Source organism: Cariama cristata, unplaced genomic scaffold (assembly GCF_000690535.1).
Source record: "Cariama cristata isolate BGI_N322 unplaced genomic scaffold, ASM69053v1 scaffold29142, whole genome shotgun sequence".
Lineage (NCBI taxonomy): Eukaryota > Metazoa > Chordata > Aves > Cariamiformes > Cariamidae > Cariama > Cariama cristata.
In genome coordinates, this window is record NW_009603717.1 from 1 (window position 1) to 1,072 (window position 1,072).

Below are 1,072 nucleotides of genomic sequence, written 5' to 3' on the forward strand. Positions count from 1 at the left end.
GGTAATAAATTAAACTAATTTCCTCAAGTAGAGTCTGTTCTGCCCGTGACGGTAATGGGTAAGTGATCTCTCCCTGTCCTTATCTTGACCCAGGAGCCTCTTGTTACATTTTCTCTCCCCTGTCCAGTTGAGGATGGGAGTGATAGAGTGGCTTTGAGTGGCACCTGGTGTCCAGCCAGCATCAAACCACCACAAAAACAAACCTTTTGTTCCTAACTCCTACCTCTTCATAGGATGGCCCCACAGACAGCTGTATCAGCACAACTACAGCAACAAAAACCTACGGTGCAGAGCCTAGGGTTTCTCAAGGAAGTTGTCCTGCTAAAGCCATTGTGCTATGCAAGTACCCTGAGGCACCTCGGTTAGTGGTTCTTCTCCTCCAGGTGCCTGTGCACCGACAGCGACGAAGCAGGACTTTTCATGGGGTGTTTCAGAGCGCTGAAATCAGGGCTGCCCACAAAAGGAACCTGTCTGCCACTACACAGAGGTAAGTCTCCCCACAAGTCGACAGTGAAATTGCACATCTGTGCCCACGTTCAGACATACAGAGACACATGCACACAGAGGACAGGTACCCCACCGATCCCAGCCATAGGATGCCCCAAGAGGAAAGGAGATACACTCCTCACCTGGGTTTGTGCCATCAATTTCCACAGTGACAGGGAGGGCACAGATCCCAGCAGCAGATTTCTGCACGAGGGCCGCACTGTCAGTCATGGTGAGGGACAGCTCAGTCGCCATGCAGAGAAGGACCGCTTCTTTGGAGTTGCTCTTGACAGGGCAGTGCCTGCTGACCTGTGGGATCCCACTTCTCTGAAGCACTTTGGTCAGGAGGCGGTGGAGCGAGGCGTATGCAGGGCAGTCATGGGCTGGGATGTGCAGAAAGGCAGCGCAGTCTTGTGCTAGCCTTTGCAGCCAGTCCTTCAAGGGGGCCTTGAGCTCCTCATGCTTGTCTACATGCCTGTTGAAAAGAGCGAGTGCCTTGCGGAAGTGGTAGTGCTCCCCAGACCCCACGGCCGGGTGCTTAGCTGCCTGGACGCTCTGGCCCAGGATGCTCAGCCCAAAGCGGTTC

At 54.0% G+C, this 1,072-nt stretch overlaps 1 protein-coding gene across 1 annotated transcript in view; it reads right to left on the reverse strand.

The window, feature by feature from the left end:
* Positions 1–629: 629 nt before the first annotated feature.
* Positions 630–1,072, reverse strand: part of LOC104157833 (protein FAM115C-like) — a gene marked incomplete at its 3' end in the record, with an annotated part of 3,966 nt that continues 3,523 nt past the window's right edge. The window contains 1 exon segment of the mRNA XM_009695317.1: positions 630–1,072. This exon segment is cut by the window's right edge and continues 17 nt beyond it. Coding sequence (XP_009693619.1) covers positions 630–1,072 — 443 coding nt within the window.